This window comes from Neoarius graeffei, chromosome 16, assembly GCF_027579695.1.
Source record: "Neoarius graeffei isolate fNeoGra1 chromosome 16, fNeoGra1.pri, whole genome shotgun sequence".
NCBI lineage: Eukaryota > Metazoa > Chordata > Actinopteri > Siluriformes > Ariidae > Neoarius > Neoarius graeffei.
The window spans coordinates 61,018,337-61,039,702 of record NC_083584.1 but is presented as its reverse complement, the minus strand read 5'-3'; the positions used below and the strand labels follow the sequence as shown (position 1 = coordinate 61,039,702).

Genomic DNA, 21,366 nt, shown 5'->3' with positions numbered 1-21,366 from the left:
ACAAATACAAATAAATTAAAGCCTTTATTTGTCTTCAGTATGCAGTGTGTTCAGGTGGATGTTAAATATCTCACTCTTTGACTTTACAACCAGTCCAGGATTCCTATTGTAGGTTTAATTGAATCACAGTAGCACTTGTCCTGATGCAGTTTTCATTCATTAAATGTGGAGCTTCATTTCTGTACTTTCTTGTCATGACTGATTATTATACTGTGCAAATCTTATTAGTATTAGACTTTCAGATTATTATTTAAAAAGTATGGGTTTGTTTACTATCTAATGTTTAAAGTTTGATATTTACCTTGCCCGTGACGGAGTAAGCGGGGCGAGGTATTGTAATCAGTGCGGTTTGTTTGTGTGTGTCTGTTAACAATCTGGCGTCTAGACGGTTGCACCGATTGACTTCATATTTTCAGGGTAGGTGGGCAATGGTTTGTAGATTACCTGATTAAATTTTGGGGGTAATCGAGTCAAGGTGAAGGTCAAGGTCACCGGAAAGGTTGACCTTTTAGTCAAAATAACATTTTCCATTATAACTCAAAAACGGTTGCCGATAGACAGATGTTTACTATTATGAGCATATAGGAACTCCCACCGGGCGGCACGGTGGTGTAGTGGTTAGCGCTGTCGCCTCACAGCAAGAAGGTCCGGGTTCGAGCCCCGTGGCCGGCGAGGGCCTTTCTGTGCGGAGTTTGCATGTTCTCCCCGTGTCCACGTGGGTTTCCTCCGGGTGCTCCGGTTTCCCCCACAGTCCAAAGACATGCAGGTTAGGTTAACTGGAGACTCTAAATTGAGCGTAGGTGTGAATGTGAGTGTGAATGGTTGTCTGTGTCTATGTGTCAGCCCTGTGATGACCTGGCGACTTGTCCAGGGTGTACCCCGCCTTTCGCCCGTAGTCAGCTGGGATAGGCTCCAGCTTGCCTGCGACCCTGTAGGACAGGATAAAGCAGCTACAGATAATGAGATGAGATGAGGAACTCCCACCATATGGCCTTTCATTTGGCACCATGATCTTTGACCTTGAGTGACCAAATTCAAGGTCACAAATTTTCAGAGGGCTGTAACTTGAAAAAGGTTGATGGTTGACGATATTTCCCATTATCATCTTACAGGAAGTGCCATATGGGCTTTCATTTGGCACCATGATCTTTGACCTTGAAAGATCAAACTGAAGGTCATGGGTTTTCAAAGGGCTATAACTTTAAAATGGTTCATGATAGCCAGATGCTTACCATTATCAACATATAAGAAGTCCCATATGGGCTTTCAGTTGCCACCATGACCTTGCCATGAAATGTCAAACTCAAGGTCATGGATTTTCATAGGACTATAACCTGACAGTTGATGATTGAGAAATATTACCAACATATCGGTATAAACTAAGTGCTGCTGGGCGAGGTTTGTTTTGCCTGGCAACACCTTGTTTCCTTGTTGAAATGAACGGACTGAATGTTCATGAATTAGATTTTAATCTGTTACTTTATGTTCTAGTGAGCTTTACAGCTGACCAATCAGCAGCTTTGCTTCAACTCACATGCATGTGCACAATGTAGGGCTCCCTTTCTCTCGTTCAATTTCTCTTCCTACTCACTACTCCCTTTTTCTTTCTTTGTTCTCTTCTTCCTCACTCTTTCAAAGTCTCTGCTCGTCTCTTTTTTCCCTTTTCTCTTACTTACTGGAATAATAAGATAACAAAATAATGGGGTCATTCACAGTAGCTTAACATACATCTTCATTTTAAATTTAATCCTGCTCGTCCAACTTGGCTAGGTGTGTGCGCGCTGGTATTAAACATTCATATCACAGTAATTAATTTGAGAGCTAAAATTCACAATATTTGTTTTGAGACTGGACTGTTCTGTCTGACTCGAAAAGACAGCTGTCCTTCCCAATGGGACTTCATCTCGCTGCCCAAAAATGGTGCCTACTTGGACAGTCTCTTCCTGAAGACAACACACACACACACACACACACACACACACACACTGTGTACTGAAATGTATTGAAAAACATTTTATTTAATGAATAATTATTACAACAATATAAACAGTGTATTAAAGTTCATAAATATTTAAACACATTATATTGTAGCAGTACTCTGTGTGTGTGTGTGTGTGTGTGTTACTGCTGTTTGAGGAATAGTGCAGCTCCACTTTGGATCCATTGCTCCTGGTTTCCTCCACATGGAACATCAATGTGTGTGACCACACACACTCGCTCTGCGCTTGCATATACCGGTAACAACACACACTCCTCTGGTGAGTAACAACCTGGGCTATTCTGCAAAACACACACACACACACACACACACACACACACACACAGGTTATACTACAAATGACAATGACCAACTTACAACATGTGATTTTATATTTTTCGCAGTCCAAATTCTGCACTCTGATTGGCTAGCGAGCGGGTCCGTATCCTACGGTACGGACCCCAGTTACGGACCCCGGTTATGGACCTCTGGCGACTCGCTCGTTCACAACAACAACAAACATAGTAGAATTTTTTTGTCAACATTTATCGTTTTTTATAAGATTTATTTCTAAGATTATCAAAAATCTTATAAATGTTTGCCAGCATTTCTCAGGAGAACAGCATTAATTTTACAGCATGGATAGCGATAACGACAGTGTTCACAGCGAAAGCGAGTTTTACTACCCTGAGGAAGAAGAAATAAAAGAAAACATTTCAGGAGAAAGCTAAAAACCTCTAACTGTTGCTAACGCCAAGCAAAAACATGGCTGAATCCTGAATGACTCAATTTTGTATAAATAGGGGACTACATAGGCGGCAAAATGTAGTTTTTTTTTTTTCCTGCCATGGAAGTGCACTTGTATAACGAGGAGGAAGCCATTTGCATTACAGCTGTGAATGAGGATTCAAAATGGCGGCTCGGCTCGGTTTTCCCTTTCGGGCGCTCTCGTTTTCTGTCAGAATTTGGGAGAGAAAAAAATGAATATATTATTTACCAGCTTAAGGTTGGTCCGTATGGTGCAATACCGTGACCTCGGCCTTGAATACTGACCTCGGCCCAGAGGGCCTCGCTCAGTACTTTCAAGACCTCGGTCACGGTATTTCACCATACGGACCTCCCAGCCGGTAAATAACATATATGTACTGTATGTTCAAAATTCTGTGCATGTATGTATGTACAGTGGGGAAAACAAGTATTTGATCCCTTGCTGATTTTGTTGGTTTACCCACTAAGAAAGACTTGATCAGTCTGTAATTTTAATGGTAGGTGTATTCTAACATGTGGAGACAGAATATCAAAAAGAAAATCCAGAAAATAACTTTTAAATATCTATATTAATTTATTTGTATTTTATTGAGAAAAAGAAGTATTTGATCCCCTAGTAACCACCAAGAGTTCTTGTTAATACAGACAAGTTAGACTCTCCAAATTACTTTGTCACCTAAATTGAAGACACCTGATATCACTAATGACTTGTATAAAAGCCACCTGGCCACAGAATCAATCAGTTTGTCAGACTCCAAACTCTCCAACATGGGAAAGACTAAAGAGCTTTCTGTGGATTTAAGGGAGAAGATTGTAGACCTGCACAAGACCGGTATGGGCTACAAAACCATTAGCAAGAAGCTGGGCGTTAAGGTGACAACTGTTGGTGCAATTGTGCGCAAGTACAAGACTCACAACATGATCATCAATCGACCTAGGTCTGGGGCTCCAAACAAGATCTCACGTCGTGGGGTTTCCAGGATCATGAGAACGGTGAGAAATAGACCTAATACAACACGGGCAGAGTTAGTGGATGATCTTAAAGCAGCTGGGATCACAGTCACCAAGCAAACAGTTGGTAACACTTTACACCGCAATGGTCTAACATCTTGCAGTGCTCGCAAAGTACCCCTGCTTAAGAAAGCACATGTGCAGGCCTGCCTGAACTTTGCCAGTGAACATCTGAATGACTTGGAGAGTGGCTGGGAGAAGGTGTTATGGTCAGATGAGACCAAAATTGAGCTCTTTGGCATCAATTCAACCCGTCGTGTCTGGAGGGAGAGACATGCTGCTTATGACCCCAAGAACACCATCCCCACTGTCAAGCATGGAGGTGGTAACATTATGCTTTGGGGGTGTTTTTCTGCACAGGGCTACTCCACCGTATCAATGGGAGGATGGACGGAGCCATGTACCGTAAAATCCTAAGTGAAAACCTCCTTCCCTCTGCCAGGAAGCTTAAAATGGGTCGTGGATGGGTCTTCCAGCAGGATAATGACCCAAAGCATACAGCCAAGGCAACCAAGGAATGGCTGAAGAAGAAACATATCAAGGTCATGTAGTGGCCCAGCCAGTCTCCGGACCTGAATCCTATAGAAAATCTATGGAGACAGCTGAAGCTCAGAGTTGCCAAGCGACAGCCACGGAATCTTGATGATTTAGAGGTCATTTGCAAAGAAGAGTGGACCAAAATTCCTCCTAATATGTGCAGAAACCTGGTCATCAACTACAAAAAACGTCTGACCTCTGTGCTTGCTAATAAGGGGTTTGCCACAAAGTACTAAGTCCTTTTGGCAAGAGGGTTCAAATACTTATTTTCCTCAATAAAATGCAAATAAATTAATACAAATTCTTTAAAGTCAATTTCTTGATTTTCTTTGTGATATTCTGTCTCAGCATGTTAGACTACACCTACCATTAATAGTACAGACTGATCGAGTCTTTATTAGTGGCCAAACCAACAAAATCAGCAAGGGATCAAATACTTGTTTTCCCCACTGTATGTATATATGTAGTATGTATATAGTGTGTGTGTGTGTGTGTGTGTGTGTGTGTGTGTACCTGAAGAATCCAGGCCATACGGCAGTTAGGAACGGCACACACACTGGGTGAGTTGTGATGATTCTCACTCAGCCGATTCCCATCAAAGCTACAGCCTTCTAGTTGAAGACCTCCAACCTACGTGTGCGCACGTGCACACACACACATGTATTGCACAGCATTAAATGCAACTATAAACAGATAAAAGTATGACCTTTCTTCCTTTAATCAATTAAAATATGCAATCAATGGCAAATTGCTTGTAAACTGCAGTGTGTGTGTGTCCTTGACGGTTTAATGTGGAATATTACACACACTACTGTGATTCACACTCATAAATTAACTCAGCATTCACAGATGTGTGTACGTGTGTGCATGCATGTGTGTGTGTGTGTCTGTATACCTTCACTTGCAGTTTAGCTCCAGCTATCAGACCCTTCCATGATGCCACAAACTTCAGACTGTCCATAGAGCAGCTCACAGATCTACACACACACCAGCATTTTTGTAAAGCTATTTACACGCCAAACAGATTCATATAAATGTACACTTTCATCCCATATCTCATTGTGAACACACACACACACACACACACACACACACACACACACACACACACACACACACCTGGCAGTCTCCTGTCTCAGGGCGTTAAGGAAGGTTTGTGGATGGAAGAGGTCTGAAAGGTCCAAGGTGTCACTCAGCAGTGCGTTCCTCTCCACCCTCTCTACCCAGTTCTGTTAAACACACACACACAAACACACACACGTTTTATAGTCTTTAGTCCCTGTGTGTGTGTGTGTGCGCACATGTGTGTGTGTTCACAATGAGGTATAGGATGAAAGTGTACATTTATATGAATCTGTTAGGCATGTAAATAGCTTTACAAAAAATAATGATGTGTGTGTGTCAGTAATAGCCATCCAGCTGCTGTGTGCCCAGTCATTAATTTAATTTATTCCTGAACCACACACACACACACACACACACACACACACACTGTTTGGCAGCTCTCCTTATAGCTGTAGGAATTTGGCAGTAGAATCTTGTCAGCATCAGAACAAGCAAATGAGGGTTAAGTGTATGAGCCATGTGCAATGATCTACACACACACACGCATACACAAGGGATAAATCAGGACTGAACCCACAGAGAGAAGCAGCAGCTGTCTAATAGTGCAGTCACACACAGACACCTCTGATAGAGCGTGACAGTAAAATGACACACCGTTCATTGTTTGCATAACCTCATATCAGCACAGACCTCTCTCTCACACACACACACACACACAGGTGATTAAATGGAGAGTCACGTGAACGTTAATGCTGAGATGTACGTCTTTATATCTGTGTGTGCGCGCACGTGCGTGCATATACTAATGAATTATTCATGAACAAGTGTTTAATATGCTTACCGCTGCCCCCATTCTATTATCCAAGGTCAGTGTGTTACTTTCTCACACACACACACACACACACACACACACACACACACACACACACACACACACACACACACACTTCACCTGTGGGAGTATTAATTGAACAGTGGGTAAGAGGATAAGAGCATCTTCTGTCTGTGTCTCGTTCTCTTTCCACCCCCCCATGTGTTCTTCTCTGTTTCCCATTCTATATCTCTTACCACAGCACTGATACAATACAAAAAGAATAAATTATATTGCAGCACTAACTCTGTGTGTGTGTGTGTGTGTGTGTGTGTGTGTGTGTGTGTGTGTGTGTACACCTGTACCTGCACGGCGAGGGCTCTGCTCACCACAGCTCTGAGATAATGCATGGGGTCATCAGGCCCCTCCCACTTACTCTGCCAACTCAGAGGACACTGAAAGAGAGACAGAAGGAGACAGAGAGAGAGACAGAAGGAGAGAGAGAGACAGAAGAAGAGAGAGAGAGATTAGTGTGGCAGCAGAATCAACAACCCACTGTTACACACACACGCACACACACACACACACACACTACCTCCTGGTTGAGCAGGGCGGTGGCGAGTTTGTGGGTGCTGGCCGTCAGCAGGCAGGTTCCACGGATCACCTTACTGAGCGAGGCCAGTGATTGGTGGATGCTCTGGACCAATCGGACAGCGCTGAACTGCTCCAACAGGACGAATGCGAGCACAGGGGAGCCAGCGCCCTCGGTGGGTGGAGCCAGCTTCTGCTGGATTAGAGACGACCCCTGATGAAGAGGAAGACATTACATCAGATATCATTTGAAATCATCATGCAGAGTAAAATCGATGTGTGCACTGAGTATTATCTGATGGTCAGTAGGTAAGGGTGTAATGCTAGTGCAGCACTGTGGTTACGGAGCTGGTCAGATTCGAAACGCCTGTAAAGTATTGCACGGCAGTATTTCACATTAAGGTCATAAACTACTTGATCAACTTTAATTTAAGGTACATTTGATAAGGTTGGGCTTTTTTAGGCGGGTTTTTAGGTGGGCGGCACAGTGGTGTAGCGGTTAGCACTGTCACCTCACAGCAAGAAGGTTCTGGGCTCGAGCCCAGCGGCCGACGGGGGCCCTTCTGTGCGGAGTTTACATGTTCTCCCTGTGTCTGCGTGGGTTTCCTCCACAGTCCAAAGACATGCAGGTTAGGCTAACATGGGGGCAGCCTTGGCCTGAGGTTGGGCTGAAGTGCCCTTGAACAAGGGCATCTAACCCACAACTGCTCCCCGGGCGCTGTAGCATAGCTGCCCGCTGCTCTGGGTATGTGTGTGTGCTCATTGCTCACTTGTGTGTGTTTACTGCATCAGATGGGTTAAGTTTCACTGTGTGCTAAAGGCTGTGCTTGAGTGTACGTGTGACAAATAAAAGGATTCTTGACATTTTAATGATTTTTTTAGACTGCCTTTCGGATTTTTCAAGTGTAGGTCATAAAAACAATTTTCTCCGACACCCAGTTATTTTTGTTTAGTAGACTGAAAGCTACTGAATTCGAATCACAGACTTCCAATTTTATTAGTTTTTTTTTCTAATAGAACAATTAATGGATTTATCTTCACGTGGCCCAAAATTCTCCGCTATTTTTTCTTGCTTCACCATGACCCAATACAAGATACTACGTCATGCATGATGTGGTGGGCTTTCCCCGTTCGAAGGCATTGTGGGATACAAATTTGAAACAGGAGAGAAAAATGGAGGATGTGAGTGTGCGAATGAAACGTGAAAGAGCGACTGCAGTAACGGAAAGCCAGAAGAAAAGACGTATTCCTGCCCATGTTCACGAAGCTCCGCCCCCAGGATCTAAGGTGACTGTAGAGTGTTTATAAAACCACTGATAGAAAGCGCATCCAAAGACAAGCAGGCCTTCCGGTTAGGAAGTTAATTTTCCGAACGGATTTCTCACCGACTTTATAAACTTTTGCTTCGGCCATGGATTAATCTGTTTTTTTTTCATATATAGTCCAGGTTATTTATACAAGTAAGAAGAAAAAAAAAATCACCTATTGCACTTTTAAGGTTGACGTTTGCTGATCCAGAGTGTGTTTGTGTACCTGATTCAGTCTCTTCCACAAGTTGAGTACAGGTGAGAGGCCAGTCGCCCACAGCTCTCGGTCGAATTTTGACCCTGCAGTCACTGATCTGCTCAAAATCCTTAGCTGAGAGATCACCTACACACACACACAAACTGAATCACATTATTAAACACCCAAAGATTACTGAATTCACCGTTTCTTTCCATATTTTAAAATCCGGACTCTTGAACAGGTTGCTGTTGTCTGGCCTTAAATGAGAGACCTAGTAAACAGTTCTGACTGTTAGATGTTATAACTGTATCCAGTTTCTCTGTGCTGTATGAGGCCAGACTGCAGGATTATAAGGTTAAAGATAGAAGAAGTGTTTCCGACCCTGACGGTGCCCCTGCTGATTTAAAATCCATGAGCGGATTGAAGTACAGCTATTACAACAGATATTATGTAAGGAATAAAACGTATGGGGGTGTGCTGTTATAGAAAAGAATCAGTGTTGGCGTGGTGTGATCCGGTGCCAACCAGAAATAGAAGATGTTCCTATAACAGCATGTCCTGGAGTGTTTTATTCCTCTTATCACACAGCAAGACCTTTCTGAATGGTGGAAAACAAAGGCGCTGGTACAGGAGACTCCTTCCATCGATATAAACCTTTCCGTATAGAAAGCTTAACCGCATCAACACTTATATCTTTGGTGTTTTTAAAATCTGTTTTAGACTATATTGAGCATCCACAATACAAATCCCAATGAATGAGCTGTTACTATATTAGAATAAGGGCATTCATTTAAACATCATCTGAATGACAGCCAGCGCTACCTGTCCAAGCTGTAATACACCCTCAAAGCCCAATCCTCTACTCTACTTTATCCTGACCACTCGGAGTCAAATTAACAAACGCGTTTTAATTAAGTCACAGGCAGAAAGTCACATGGTTCATTAGAAGTATTGAAAGACAAATAATTAAATAGTTTACCATGTTATAATTGAACTGTGGTTGAATAATTGAAAAGGCAGTGAACATCTGGTACCTCGCACAACTCTAATTATTTACACAGAGGATTAAAGAGGCTCGGGTACAGCCTCCTTCGGCCACGCCTCCATCTCCACACACAACAGTAAGCTGTAAACAACTTACAAACTCATAGAAGAGCTTATAAACTGGGTCAGTGTGGGTCATGATCAAACACACACACACACACACACACAGTATACCTGTGTGCTGGTGATGCGTTGAGCAGAACGCTCGATGTTGGCAGGAAGTCCAAAAAAACTTGGCTTATCATCCTCTGGGAGACTGTCCACCACACGCTGATAATCCTTCACACACACACACACACACACACACACACACACACACACACACACACACACTTACTAACAAAACTCTGGACTCAAAAATGACCTGATTTTTTTTTTTTTAATAGAGCGGCGGCTACAATTATCAACACCTTAATGATCTTTTGCCCGTTGCAAAAATAGAAAAGGCTTTCAATATGTAAATTGTGCATGAATGATTACTCAAATTTCCACTGGAAAAAAAAAAAGAAAAAAAAAAAAAAAGAGTTGTTTCCCGATTATTTAGCGTATCAGATCATGTGACACCGTTCCACAATTATCGACACCTTTGCCCACAATTATCGACATCCAGATGATTATTTATTAAAAAAATCATCGGTATGTGGTATTAAGTGAACAAAACATAGTTTTTCTTTCAAATTTGGTTTCCATAGACTTATATTGAGTACAAAATATATTTTCTATAAATATATGGATGTCGGTGTTTACGTAAATGAGGAATTAATTCTAATGTTTGTAAACAAATGAACTGATAATGTTTAACCTGCGTCAGAAAATCTTTTTGTTCCACTTTCTTAGTATTTTTGTAGATCACATTTTGTTAATCATTCGTTGTTGTTTGTATTAATTTCTAGTTTTGTAGTTTAACGATAAACGTCTACAGGGAATTGACATTGCAACCACATGAAAATCCAGATCAAAGGTCGCATCTCATTCCTCAAACCAAAATATAAAATGTCTCCTGATATTGTAATATGCGGTCGATATTTACAACAAACTGCAATATATATATATATATATATATATATATATATATATATATTTTTTTTTTTTTTTTCTCTGAATGGAATAGAAAAATCAATATTTCAAGCATGTAATTTTTTATATGCTCGGAATTTAATTCTGGTCTAATTCTATTTACTGCAATCAGATTCCAAATACTCTATAAACATTCCATTCTGTTATGAATCAGAAAAAAAATAAATAAATCACAGCGCTTTTCATCTACTTCAGCAATGTTACCCAAAGATCGATCCATAACAGTTGTAAATGTCCCTTAATTCCACAGCGTGTCGATAATGGTGGACACCGGTGAAAGTGATCACTATTATCGACACCTCACGTGACTTCTCAAACATGCGTTTAGATACAAAATGGCGACTGTCAAATGAAAGAGTAAGAAACAAAGTAAGTTTCGACAAGGAGTTCATGAAATATCGGTGAATTTGATCAGTAAAAACATGTCCATGATCTTTCCACCATGCTTACCTACGCTGAGAACGTCCGGGTTTTCCGAAAAACTGTTGTAACTGAAACTCACCTTCGTAAAATTGTTTTTTATTGGTAAATCTGAAAAGGTGTCGATAATTATGGACTGTCAATAACTGTAGCCACCGCTCTACCTAACCGCAAAAGTTTTGTCCAGCTATAATTTCGACGTAATCCTCACTGGAATGGATGCAGACCCAAATATTTTGGACCATATCCAAACATGTGCATGTTCAGCTGAAAATATTCAGCGCATCCATAATAAATATGCTTAACTGATCTACACTACCGCTCAAAAGTTTGGGGTCACCCAGACAATTTAGTGTTTTCCATGAAAAGTCACACTTTTATTTCCCACCATAAGTTGTAAAATGAATAGAAAATCTAGTCGAGACATTTTTCTGGCCATTTTGAGCATTTAATCGACCCCACAAATGCGATGCTCCAGAAACTCGATCTGCTCAAAGGAAGGTCAGTTTTATAGCTTCTCTAAAGAGCTCAACTGTTTTCAGCTGTGCTAACATGATTGTACAAGGGTTTTCTAATCATCCATTAGCCTTCTGAGGCAATGAGCAAACACATTGTACCATTAGAACACTGGAGTGAGAGTTGCTGGAAATGGGCCTCTATACACCTATGGAGATATTGCACCAAAAACCACACATTTGCAGCTAGAATAGTCATTTACCACATTAGCAATGTATAGAGTGCATTTCTGATTAGTTTAAAGTGATCTTCATTGAAAAGAACAGTGCTTTTCTTTCAAAAATAAGGACATTTCAAAGTGACCCCAAACTTTTGAACGGTAGTGTACAATTGAGGCTAAAAGTTTACATACACCAAGGCTGAAGGCATTCAGATTTAATTTTCCTCAAATCCATACATTTCTGGTATCCAGAATTTCAAAAATAATACCCAATACACAGATTTATTTCAGCTTTTATTTACTATATTAGATTTTCATTGGGTTGAAAGTTTCCATGCACGTTGGCAGTATTAACCGTTTGGTGACTGACCCCTTGAAAATCGTTCCTCCAGGAACGATGACGTTTCAGTTGTCAAGACAACGGAAAAACTAAAATACAAGAGCATTTTATTTTGTGCACAAGAGCATTGTGACGTATCTTTCTGTTTTGTATTTTAGTTTTTCCGTTGTCTTGACAACTGAAACGTCATCGTTCCTGGAGGAACGATTTTCAAGGGGTCAGTCACCAAAGGGTTAAGTAGCTTCATGATTTGGTAGTTTATGTTGAATCAAACACTTGGTGTGGCCTTCCACGTGCTCCTCGCAATACTTTCACTTTGTCGTCTTTAAGCTGTTTTGTTACAACTTCAGATGTTTGCTTAGCATACTGTTGTGCTGGAAATCCCGGGTGTTTGAATATCTTTTGCCGAGGTGTATGTAAACATTTTTCGTTAACTGTATAATTAACTATGTACTTGTTTAATGCCAGTTAAGTCAAACATACACTGATTTACCTTCATAGAAAGCGAGAGTGACACATCAGAACATTCTTCAAGTGGGAAAATCAAATTAAGGTGAAAAAATTGGCTAAAACATTACTAATGTGGGGTAATTGGAAGGGGGCGGGGCTTTCAGGGGTGACACTGAACATAAGATTAAAACATGTACACAAATGTCAATCAGCATATTCACTCTCAGGAGCTTTTTTTTATTTTATGCCATTTAATTTTTATTGCAGTGTGTGTGTGTGTGTGTGTGTGTGCAAGCTCACTGCTATGCTGCAGGAGTTGGGCAGGTTGATCTGAGGTGGAAAAGCCGAAGCAGTCCGTGTGTGTAAGCGTGTGAAGGTCTTGCTGCTGAAGAACTGGTGCAGGTACGAGCGCAGCACTCTGAGGTCACACACGTTATCCACACGTCCACCGTAAATCACACTTTCTAACAAACCGTGCAAGCAGTCCCACTGAAACGCCTTACCTCCTACACACACACACACACACACACACACAGTATGTTGACATCACCATCCAGCTGATAGCAGGTCTTGGTTACTGAACATGATCTGTAAGACATGGGCAGGTTATTAAGGAAATGTGCCCAACACACACACACACACACACACCTTCGAACAGCCGGTCAATGATGTCAAATCCTGCTCTTAAATCAGACAGGGAGAACTCATAGAACTTAGTCCATCCCTAAAAAACACACACAAAGATCAGCATATTATCATAATCTTCAGGCACTGATTTAATTAAGGGACCCTTACACGCTGTGTGTGGGTGGAAGAGAAGTTAATGTAAAGTGAGCAGCTTTACTCTGTAGTTGTGTGTGTGTGTGTGTGTGTGTGTGTGTGCCTGAGGGATGTAGTTGCGTCTCTCTTGACACACAGCATGAAACCAAGCAAGGCAGAAGAGCGACTGAGCACGCGCAGTGTTTCCTCCTTTACTGATCTGCTCCGAGCTCCATGACTCGTACGTTCTCAGCAGGTTCTTCTTCAGACCAGGGGGAGCCTGACACACACACACACAGTGGTAATGTTTCTGTTTTGCTTCAGGATGTGCTGTTATTGGAAAATAACCAACTTCAGCAAGATAATAGTCATCACAGCAGTCATTATTTTCCTGGAACAGTAAACATCAACTTCATTATTAACACACACACACACACACACACACACACACACACACACACACACACACACACACACACCTCATAGGTGATCTTGAGGCTGGACTGCAGTAAGATAGGAGTGAACTTGGGATGAACCTCGGCAGTAAGCCAGAGTCTGAATCCTGCTTTAGGCTGCATATTGTTCAGTTCCTACACACACACACACACACACACACACTATATTAAGAAATTATTATTAGGCTTATATAAACTATGTGAACTACTGTCTGTCGTCAAGCTATGACTTTAGCATGCTGAAATTAAATACTTTCTGGAAATGACTGAGTGTGATAGTGTGATAGTGTGTGTGTGTGATAGTGTGTGAGTGTGATAGTGTGTGCACAAGTACCCTCACCCCCCTCTCTTGCTGCCAATGAAACTCTTTAACTAAATTAATTATGAATCACAGAGAGCAGCAAGGACACAAACCTGCTTCATCAGCAGCTTACACACACACACACACACACACACACACACACAGAGAGTGTGCGCGCGCGCGCGAGAGTAATATAATGTGTCCGACCTTCTCCAGCAGGGGGAGCCACTGAGTGACAAGGTGCAGATTCTTCAGGCAGAGCCACTCGCCGTTACACACACACTCTCTGAGAACCTGCAGAGCCACATCGGCCTGGCCCTGCCCCATGGCCACCTACACACACACACACGCTTGAATTACTCAGATTGGGACAGTCATGGACACTGCATTGTATCTTATCTAACTATCTAGAACTCTTAGTAGTGTGCAATTTGGGGGGAAGCCATGGCCAAATGGATAGAGAAACAGCTTTGGGACCAAAAGGTTGCTGGTTTGATTCCCTGAAGCAGCAGCAGGACTGGCTCAAGTGCCCTTGAGCAAGGCACCTAACCCCCAACTGCTCTGGCAAGTGTGGTGGCGTACCTTGTATTTGATTAGCCAAAGAAAAACTGATGATGCGATTATCAGTTCGTGCAAGAACCTGGCCATAACATAACTTATTTTTTTCGCGGTCCAGTTTCCATCAAATCCCATGCTCTGATTGGCTGGCGAGCGGGTCCGTATCCCACGATATGGACCCCGGTTACGGACCTTAGTTATGGACCTCTGGTGACTCGCTCGTTCACAACAACAACAAATATCGTAGCAATTTTTGTCAACATTTATTTTCACATTTCTCAGGAGAATATCATTATTCGTACAGCATGGATAGCAATAATGACAGTGTTCACAGCGAAAGCGAGTTTTACTACCCTGAGGAAGAAGAAATAAAAGAAAACATTTCAGGAGAAAGCTAAAAACCTGTAATTTGCTAACACCGAGCAAAAACATGGCTGAATCCTGAATGACTCAATTTTGTATAAATAGGGGACTACATAGGCGGCAAAATGTAGTTTTTTCCCTGCCATGGAAGTGCACTTGTATACCGAGGAGGAAGCCATTTGCATTACAGCCGTGAATGAGGATTCAAAATGGCGGCTCGGCTCGGTTTTTCCTTTCGGGCGCTCTCGTTTTCTGTTAGAATTTGGTAAAGAAAAAAATAAATATATTATTTACCAGCTTAAGGTCGGTCCATATGGTGAAATACCGTGACCTCGGCCCTGAATACTGAGCTCGGCCCATAGGGCCTCGCTCAGTACTTTCAAGACCTCGGTCACGGTATTTCACCATACGGACCGCCCAGCTGGGAAATAACATATATATAATTTAGGACACGGCCCATGACATGCCAAAGTGTAAAGTGTGATAAAGTTGAACCTGTCTGTCTGTGGGCTATGTTCCAAACCCTAATAGTGCACTCCATCTAGCTGTGCATCTAACTGTAGTGGTGGTGTTTATATGAGCATAATGATGAGCTGCTGAGTGACAGAAAGAGAGACAGAGTGAAAGACGGATGTGAACAGAGAGAGAAAGAGAGCGACCTCGTGGTAACGCTCGAGTCCGACAGTGTGATTGGCGAGTTCCTGCAGCTCCTGAGACGGGTCGGCTCCGGGGGAAATGATGATCAGTACCGGTTCCGTCTCTACTGTCTCGCCATAGAGCCGCCTCAGGTTTAACGGAGGAGGAGACAGTTCCTTCATTCCTACACACACAAACACACAAGACACAACTCAGTTGTACAGTCTAGGTTTTGTACGAAAACAGGTTTAGTAATCTTATATTTGGTGTAGTTTTATAACAGGGAATTACTAAAGCTACACATTTGACGAAATCTAATAAGATGACATTTTTGGCACCACAGCCACAAACACAGGTTTATTTCCCGCTTCTGCAATGTGAGGCATGGGTGAGGTTTCTAGCTGTGAACCATATGGAATATAATACAACATTCCTGAGGTGTGGCTCCATAATCAGTTCATGGACTGTAGAAATCATGGATGGTGTTGCTTGACTGCCTCCGTTACTATAGAAATGAAGCCAAAATTCCTCCACTATCCGGTCAAATTTGGAGTCAGAGTCTGCACAGTCGGGTACACGCAGTCATTTGGTAAGCCCGCCCCTAAGGTCCAGCGCATTGCAGAATGTCTTCATTATCAAAATCAATCTTACCAGAGATTTATCCAGAGAGCTTACATAGTATCAGCTGGAGATATTTCACTGCTGGAATGCTCCAAAAGTGCAGTGCGAGTTAATAACTCATAATTTGGGTCACATGGCTATTCCACACTAACTAGCCTACTTATAAACTCCATCAACAAATGCTTTTTGTACCAATTTTGATCACTGGCTGGTTGGATGTTGCTCATACTGAAATAATGTAGCAATCAAGGTGGATATATGTGAAGGTAGCTAGTGCGATTAAACTAATATTTTCCTATGAAACCTCTTGATATATCAAACGATTTTAGTAAAAATGGCTAACAGTTCAGGGCGGCATGATGGTGTAGTGGTTAGCGCTGTCGCCTCACAGCAAGAAGGTCCGGGTTCGAGCCCAGCGGCTGATGAGGGCCTTTCTGTGTGGAGTTTGCATGTTCTCCCCGTGTCCGCGTGGGTTTCCTCCGGGTGCTCCGGTTTCCCCCACAGTCCAAAGACATGCAGGTTAGGCTAATTGGTGGCTCTAAATTGACCGTAGGTGTGAATGTGAATGGTTGTTTGTATCTGTGTCAGCCCTGCGATAACCTGGCGACTTGTCCAGTGTGTACCCCGCCTCTCGCCCATAGTCAGCTGGGATAGGCTCCAGCTTGCTTGTGACTCTGTACAGGATAAGTGGCTACAGATAATGGGTGGATAGATGGGCTAACAGTTCATTTTAATGCATATGTCCAGAAACGTTCAAATCGTTGTTGTGGCTATCCATTGAAAGCAAGGACGATGTTCTTCTAGTCATTGGCAGCTTGACCTCGGCGGGTTCTCAGGTGGCTGAGGAGACCAATCCTTGATTTACAGGATTTGTTGCAGATGGTGGTGGTGGGAAGGTGCAGGTGGTCCAGATTTTGCGCACATTCTTTCCTTTGCCTCCTCTTCACCTCGATGTGGTTCGTCCTCTGGATTTTGAAATTCTCGACTCTTTCTCTGATGGTTACTCTCCAGGCACTATGGTTTCTGGTCTGGTCTTCCCTGTTGTTCCAGTCAATGCCACAGCTTTTGTCCTCCTCTGGACTGCTTTCCTTCTCCGAGATGGGAGTAGAAGGCCTCTTTCGGAAGTTGGCTGTCATCCATTCTGACGATGTGGCCAACCCACCACAGCTGACTTTGGACTCGATGCTTGGGAGTTTAGCTTCAGCCAAGATGCTGACATTGGTATGGTAGTTTTCCCAGCTGATGCGAAGGATGCTCCTCAAGCAGCATAGGTGGAAATGCTCAAGGGTCTTCAAGTGGCGACAGTAGGTGGTCCAGGTTTCAGATCCGTACAGAAGAGTTGGGATGACGACAGCTCTGTAGACGCAGATCTTCATTTCGTCTCCGAGGTCTCTGTTTTGGAAGACGCAAGAGCGCAAGCAGCCGAATGCTGTTCCAGCACATTTAAGTCGGTGTTGGATCTCGTCGTCAATACTGATGTTTGATGACACGTGACTGCCGAGGTACGGGAAGGGGTTCACATTCTCAAGAAGTTGTCCCATCAGTTTCACAGTCAGGACTTTTGGCTTGAAATAAGTTCAAATAAGTAGGTACAGAACATGACGGTAAATTCTGTAGTGAAGTTAGCTGGCTGGCTGCAGTTGGTCTCTTCCAAGCCTGGCCTGTCAATTACTTAATTTCCAAATGTAGCCACGCATTCTTATGATACAGTAGAATAACACTTAAAACTAATTTCTGGATGAAAATAAAAAAAATGTGCAGATATTAGTCGAGGGAAAACTGTTTAAATTAGATACTGTAAATGGAAAGACAGTTTAGATCAGTGTTTCTCAACCACTGGGCCGCGGCCAAGCACCATCTAGTGGACCGTGAAATTTTTTCAAGTTTGATACCAAATACTAAATAGTTCAGGATGTCGTAGTGTCCCAAATCCGGTAGCTGGTTTGCTGTATACTTTTCAAGTGGAATAAATACATTTGTGGGTAAATTAAGAAGAACAAGCCTTTATTTTGTCACATTTAACCTGTGCGCGCGCGCACACAGCACAATGGGCTGAATAAATAAATATGTTTGTGGGTAAATTATTTGGATCTGTGATGCCTGCTGGAAGAGAAGAGCAGGGAGGACTGAGAATCGAGCGGCTGTGGTTTGTTTACACCCGATACTAAAACTTGTGTCCCAACAACCATCGCAAAGATGCATACAAAAGCCCAGAAACTCCTCCTTACCCGGGCAGAAATGATACAGGATTTATCTTGTAGTGTCCTGATCCCCAGATCTTTAACCCAGCCACATACAGTGGGGCAAAAAAGTATTTAGTCAGCCACCAATTGTGCAAGTTCTCCCACTTAAAAAGATGAGAGAGGCCTGTAATTTTCATCATAGGTACACTTCAACTATGAGAGACAGAATGGGGGGAAATAATCCAGGAAATCACATTGTAGGATTTTTAATGAATCCTTTACCAAGGAATTGGTAAATTCCTTGGTAAAATAAGTATTTGGTCACCTACAAACAAGCAAGATTTCTGGCTCTCACAGACCTGTAACTTCTTCTTTAAGAGGCTCCTCTGTCCTCCACTCGTTACCTGTATTAATGGCACCTGTTTGAACTCGTTATCAGTATAAAAGACACCTGTCCACAACCTCAAACAGTCACACTCCAAACTCTACTATGGCCAAGACCAAAGAGCTGTCAAAGGACACCAGAAACAAAATTGTAGACCTGCACCAGGCTGGGAAGACTGAATCTGCAATAGGTAAGCAGCTTGGTGTGAAGAAATCAACTGTGGGAGCAATTATTAGAAAATGGAAGACATACAAGACCACTGATAATTTCCCTCGATCTGGGGCTCCACGCAAGATCTCACCCCGTGGGGTCAAAATGATCACAAGAACGGTGAGCAAAAATCCCAGAACCACACGGGGGGACCTAGTGAATGACCTGCAGAGAGCTGGGACCAAAGTAACAAAGGCTGCCATCAGTAACACACTACGCCACCAGGGACTCAAATCCTGCAGTGCCAGACATGTCCCCCTGCTTAAGCCAGTACATGTCCAGGCCCGTCTGAAGTTTGCTAGAGAGCATTTGGATGATCCAGAAGAGGATTGGGAGAATGTTGTATGGTCAGATGAAACCAAAATAGAACTTTTTGGTAAAAACTCAACTTGTCGTGTTTGGAGGAGAAAGAATGCTGAGTTGCAGCCAAAGAACACCATACCTACTGTGAAGCATGGGGGTGGAAACATCATGCTTTGGGGCTGTTTTTCTGCAAAGGGACCAGGACGACTGATCCATGTAAAGGAAAGAATGAATGGGGCCATGTATCATGAGATTTTGAGTGAAAACCTCCTTCCATCAGCAAGGGCATTGAAGATGAAACGTGGCTGGGTCTTTCAGCATGACAATGATCCCAAACACACCGCCCGGGCAACGAAGGAGTGGCTTCGTAAGAAGCATTTCAAGGTCCTGGAGTGGCCTAGCCAGTCTCCAGATCTCAGCCCCATAGAAAATCTTTGGAGGGAGTTGAAAGTCCGTGTTGCCCAGTGACAGCCCCAAAACATCACTGCTCTAGAGGAGATCTGCATGGAGGAATGGGCCAAAATACCAGCAACAGTGTGTGAAAACCTTGTGAAGACTTACAGAAAATGTTTGACCTCTGTCATTGCCAACAAAGGGTATATAACAAAGTATTGAGATGAACTTTTGTTATTGACCAAATACTTATTTTCCACCATAATTTGCAAATAAATTCTTTAAAAATCAGACAGACAATGTGATTTTCTGGATTTTTTTTTCTCATTCTGTCTCTCATAGTTGAAGTGTACCTATGATGAAAATTACAGGCCTCTCTCATCTTTTTAAGTGGGAGAACTTGCACAATTGGTGACTGACTAAATACTTTTTTGCCCCACTGTATAAAAAGTTGTTCTCCTCCATGCTCTTTCAGGTTTTAATCTGTGTGTCCGTGTAGAAAGATGTCTGCAGCACCAGGTAGTTTGAGATGTCGGGGAACTCAACAGATGGATCATTTTCCAACTCATAATGAATGAATAACTTTATTTAAAGACGATAAGTTGAACAGCAAAGCTGGTGGGGTCGTGCATGTACAGATACAAATAATTACAAATACAAAAGACGAAAAATATACACAATCTTTCAAGAAAACTTCAAATCTGTTAATTATCTTCGCATTAAGTGAATTAACTGTGTGCATAACTGTTGTCTTTGTATTTAGTGACGGCTACATTGGATCAAGATTTATTCTACTAATGTCAAGTTTAGCTCGTAAATTTTTCTTTCATAGGAAAAATCCTTCTTTGTTAGCGTGTAAGGATCTAATCCCATTGAGTGGTTTCTATATCCACTTCTTGGTTTTAATAACTTGCTTGTTTGCTGAACACAAACATGGCAATAAGTTCTTGTGTTAATCGCCCTGACTCCATTTTTGGATCATTAATCCCTTTTGACTGAGAATGACCTGCATGTATGGTTTGGCTTCTGGTACATCCGTACAGTTTTAAATACAACACCTACAATTAAAAACCGTTTGTTTTTATTGCATTTATTTAATTCCTGGGCTCCCATCTGTAACAGGGAGTGATGTCGCATCCCATTCATACACTTTACAATAGATTATTAGATTCTAATAGAATTGATGAGCCAAAATAATTGGGGCTCTTTTTTAATGGGCCCTGATTCGTTACAAGTATGAATATGTGGGCCTTAAAGTAGAAATGGTTGAGAACCCCTGGTTTAGATGAGAAAAGTGACACAGAAAAAGGCTTTTTTTGTCATTTAAACACATGGGGAGAGGTGGGGCTAAAAATTATACCGCAGCCAGCCAGCACCCATGCTGGCTTCACTTTTTAAATAAGTTATGCTGTTCATGTTTTTGACAGTTGATGGTTCAGAAAGAGAGGAGAAGTGAATCTCTCACAGGATTTAAAGAAATGTACGCGATTGTACCCAGCGGTGTGCTTATATTAAAAAAAATAGTAAAAAGGTCAGTACAGATATTCGCACGCATGCATGCTTCATTACGTTTGGTTTGTTCTGCTGTTTTGCAGTAAGGACGTCTTTATAACTCCTTTTGCAAACGTGACTGAATCTTACTTTTTGAACCATTTCTTTTTTTCCACAACTTGGGATTGCAGGGTTCTCACCAGGATTTTTTTTTAGCGTAATGGGTTATGGCGAGGGAGCGTAGCGACCGAGCGGGGGGATGGTGCGGAGATTTTGAAAAATCATGCCCAAAATTGGCCATATTTGACGTTCCTGGAGGGGATAAATTGCATTTTTTATGTTGTATATCCTTGATGGAAAATTGTTACATCTTTGGATCTTGGCAATGTGTTACCTACTGTTGTATTTCACTGAACTACAAAGGGTGTTGTCAA

General features: G+C 42.2%; 1 protein-coding gene across 5 annotated transcripts in view; it reads right to left on the bottom strand.

Annotated features, from left to right (window-relative positions):
- Positions 1-1,993: 1,993 nt before the first annotated feature.
- dync2h1 (dynein cytoplasmic 2 heavy chain 1) overlaps positions 1,994-21,366 on the bottom strand; it is a 153,835-nt gene continuing 134,462 nt past the window's right edge. For all 5 annotated transcript variants that reach the window (XM_060943314.1, XM_060943313.1, XM_060943317.1 and 2 more), the window contains 14 exons: positions 15,370-15,530; positions 13,997-14,122; positions 13,513-13,623; positions 13,158-13,313; positions 12,923-12,998; positions 12,575-12,780; positions 9,486-9,590; positions 8,295-8,411; positions 6,766-6,975; positions 6,536-6,625; positions 5,414-5,523; positions 5,190-5,271; positions 4,808-4,924; positions 1,994-2,280 (listed from right to left, as the gene is read on the bottom strand). In XM_060943314.1, coding sequence (XP_060799297.1) covers positions 2,122-2,280; positions 4,808-4,924; positions 5,190-5,271; positions 5,414-5,523; positions 6,536-6,625; positions 6,766-6,975; positions 8,295-8,411; positions 9,486-9,590; positions 12,575-12,780; positions 12,923-12,998; positions 13,158-13,313; positions 13,513-13,623; positions 13,997-14,122; positions 15,370-15,530 — 1,826 coding nt within the window. In that variant the 3' untranslated portion in view covers positions 1,994-2,121. The remainder of the gene's footprint in view (positions 2,281-4,807; positions 4,925-5,189; positions 5,272-5,413; positions 5,524-6,535; positions 6,626-6,765; positions 6,976-8,294; positions 8,412-9,485; positions 9,591-12,574; positions 12,781-12,922; positions 12,999-13,157; positions 13,314-13,512; positions 13,624-13,996; positions 14,123-15,369; positions 15,531-21,366) is intronic.